We start from the raw sequence: 2,767 nt of genomic DNA, 5'->3' as shown, positions 1-2,767 counted from the left end.
CATGCAACGAAAAACCAGGACAACTTCTCTCTGCAGTACGACAGAGTTTATTTACTCTGACGACATTAATTCAAGCGGGGGTAAGATGTGGCAAGATGGCGGCGGTGACACTGCAGGCGACGTCACGCGAGGGCCACTGACCACGTCACGTAATGGCGGCTCGCCAAAAAAAGCACGTGACTCACAACAAAGGAGGAGAGCAGGTAGCGGGAGATTCAAGTAGCTCAACTCCAAGTGTAGGTTAGTAAGAAGAGAGAGAGAGGAAAGCAGTCAAAGGTGTCGTCACGCAGGCGGCGCTGAAGTGCAGTAACCCGTCTGTGTTACACAGAGACGCGCTCGGCTCAGCTGGTGAGCGGCGTGAACCTGGACATTAAACCAACACAGCCGAGGTACCGATCAGGGCCGCGTGCGGGCGACACGATAGCGGTCCGATGAGGTCGGATCACTATGTATCACGAGCAGACACAAAGGAGCGGAAGAAGAAGAGACACAGCAACACAGACAATATCTTTAAACATTAAAACGCAGCATAAACCGAACGCGGCGGTCCGAATTAACAAACCCTCACAGCTGGTATAAAGAAAACACACACTGTCTTCTATCTGCCCAGAGCTAAAGCCTCTTACTGTTGCAGAAAGTGGAGTGATGTGTCGTCGTTCCTCGTGCGTCCTGGTTGCGGCAGAGGTAACGGGGTTAGCGGCTCCCAGCGGCTAACGGGTCCTCGGCGAGGGGCAGGTCTCTGGCGAGGCGAGTCGATTCTGGCTCGTAGCGGGGAATCACTCGGGAAAGAAGGTGTACTTATCCTTCTTCTTAGAGCGGGCAGTCCTTGTTATCTACCAGGCTTCGCATCCGCGGGCATCCGGGCGAGAGGGTCAATCCGTGGTCTCGTACCGGGCGGCTCTGTGTTCCTCGGCGCACAGAGTGAGGGAGAGGTGAGGAGATCAGCTCGACCAGCGAGTGAAATCCGTAGGCCTAACGCGTCTGATGCTGCACTGTAGTAACTCTTTCTAAAGCGTCGCCACGTGGGGCGAGTTTCTAACTTTAGGAACAGTTACTGGTCACTTCCATTGACTATGGGAGTCACAGTCGGCAGCGCTGCCTTCAGGTGCGCTTCGTGTTATTATAGTCCTGCGTGACGTCATTGGCCATGGCGGATTTCACCCAATGGGAGCTGTGGGTTCCCCGGGGACCCCTGCTGGTCAGCGGGGTTCTGCTGGGGGTTGAATCTGCTGAGTCATCCAAAGAAAGGGGGTTGACTGAGTCCTTTGTTCTCTTGGGAGCCAACATGTGGTCTCAGGCTTTGACTGTTACATGTAGGCCTTAAAGAACAAAGAACGTGTGGGCCTTTGTTGGAAATCCTTGTACGGCACAACAACACACGTTAAACAAGGAGGAGTCGTTACACCCAACTGACACTTAAGTATAAAGAACAACAACATATACAGATATTACTGTTGTTATGGCAACAGTTCATAGAGGCGTCTAATTGATTTTTAACCAAATGTTCATTTAAACAAGCCTTTGACTGATGGTGCCAGAGATGCAAATTAAATTAAAAAGTGAATGAGTTTAGTCTTTTAACATCCCAAAGAGAAGTCCCGAAATTTAGCTCCTGGATTTATTTCCCAAGTTCATTCCCCGAGTTTTAGTCCCAGAAGCTAGTCGCTGAGTTTGTCTATGAGATAAATTTCTGGGTTTAGTCCCTGAGTGTAGTCCCCTGAGTTTACTTCCTAAGTTTATTAAATGACCACGTTTAGTCCCCATGTTAAGTCCATAGAATAGTCCTTGTGTTTGGTTCCCAGTTAAGTCTGTAAGTTTAGCCCTGGAGTTTATGATTTTCAAGAATAATCCATGTGTCAAGACCTCAGTTTAGTTCCTAAGGTTTGTCCCTGAGTTTAATTTCCATTTTCGAGTTTGATTCCTGAGTTTGGTTCCTACTTTTAGTCCCTGTGTCTACCCCCCCCCCCCCCCCCCCCCGTAGTTTCTACACCCCCATAGTTTTACTAAACACACGTCAAATATTCAGTAACCAGACATCTTAATTTCTTCATGCTATGGTTACCCTTCCCCACACAACAGGTTGACATGGCAACACTGGCAGAGCAAATCATTGAGGCGACCCCAGAGCGAATCAAACAGGAGGACTTCCCCAGGGGGGCGGAGTCACCACTCAGAGAGAGGAGGGACAACCCTGCCATACAGGACACCTGGTTGGCTACCTACCTGGACACGGTCGATACCCACACACACTCCCCACCCAGGTAAGCTCCGCCTAAAAGATGCCCTATAATGAGCGTTAAGTATAGCCAGTGCTCTGATGAATTATGGGTATTATCATGAGGTAAGAACACAGGTATGGCTGGATGTGTGTGCACCTGTAGGCGGGTGTGCCCCCCTTCGCCCCTCAGTGCCCTGGCCCTCCAGAGGCTCCGCCCCCCATCCTCTGCAGCATGGGCGGAGTTCTTGAACGCCTCGGCCAATGGGAAGATGGAAAGAGACTTCGCCCTGCTGACGCTGACAGATGGAGAGCAGAGGGAGCTGTATGAGGCCGCCAGGATCATCCAGAATGCTTTCAGGAGATATAAGGTGCAGAAACACACAGCTGGTCCCCAAGCATTGTCCTGACTTTAGTCCGAGAATTAAGTCCCTTAGTTTTTTCCTCGTGTTCAGTCCCCAGGTGTAGACCCAACATTAGTCTCAGAATTTAGAATTTAGAATTACGTTTGTCCTTTAGTTCATGAGTTTGGAGCGACTTTGCTGGCCTCAT

At 50.2% G+C, this 2,767-nt stretch overlaps 1 protein-coding gene across 1 annotated transcript in view; it reads left to right on the top strand.

Annotated features, from left to right (window-relative positions):
- camta2 (calmodulin binding transcription activator 2) overlaps positions 1 to 2,767 on the top strand; it is a 50,770-nt gene that overhangs the window by 30,362 nt on the left and 17,641 nt on the right. The window contains exons 14-16 of the mRNA XM_084713040.1: positions 841 to 932; positions 2,017 to 2,261; positions 2,382 to 2,586. Coding sequence (XP_084569166.1) covers positions 841 to 932; positions 2,017 to 2,261; positions 2,382 to 2,586 — 542 coding nt within the window. The remainder of the gene's footprint in view (positions 1 to 840; positions 933 to 2,016; positions 2,262 to 2,381; positions 2,587 to 2,767) is intronic.

This window comes from Lutjanus erythropterus, chromosome 23 (genome assembly GCF_056507025.1).
Source record: "Lutjanus erythropterus isolate fLutEry1 chromosome 23, fLutEry1.hap2, whole genome shotgun sequence".
NCBI classification, from domain to species: Eukaryota; Metazoa; Chordata; class Actinopteri; order Lutjaniformes; family Lutjanidae; genus Lutjanus; species Lutjanus erythropterus.
The sequence above is the reverse complement of the archived record's forward strand: the minus strand, read 5'-3'. Positions and strand labels throughout refer to the sequence as shown.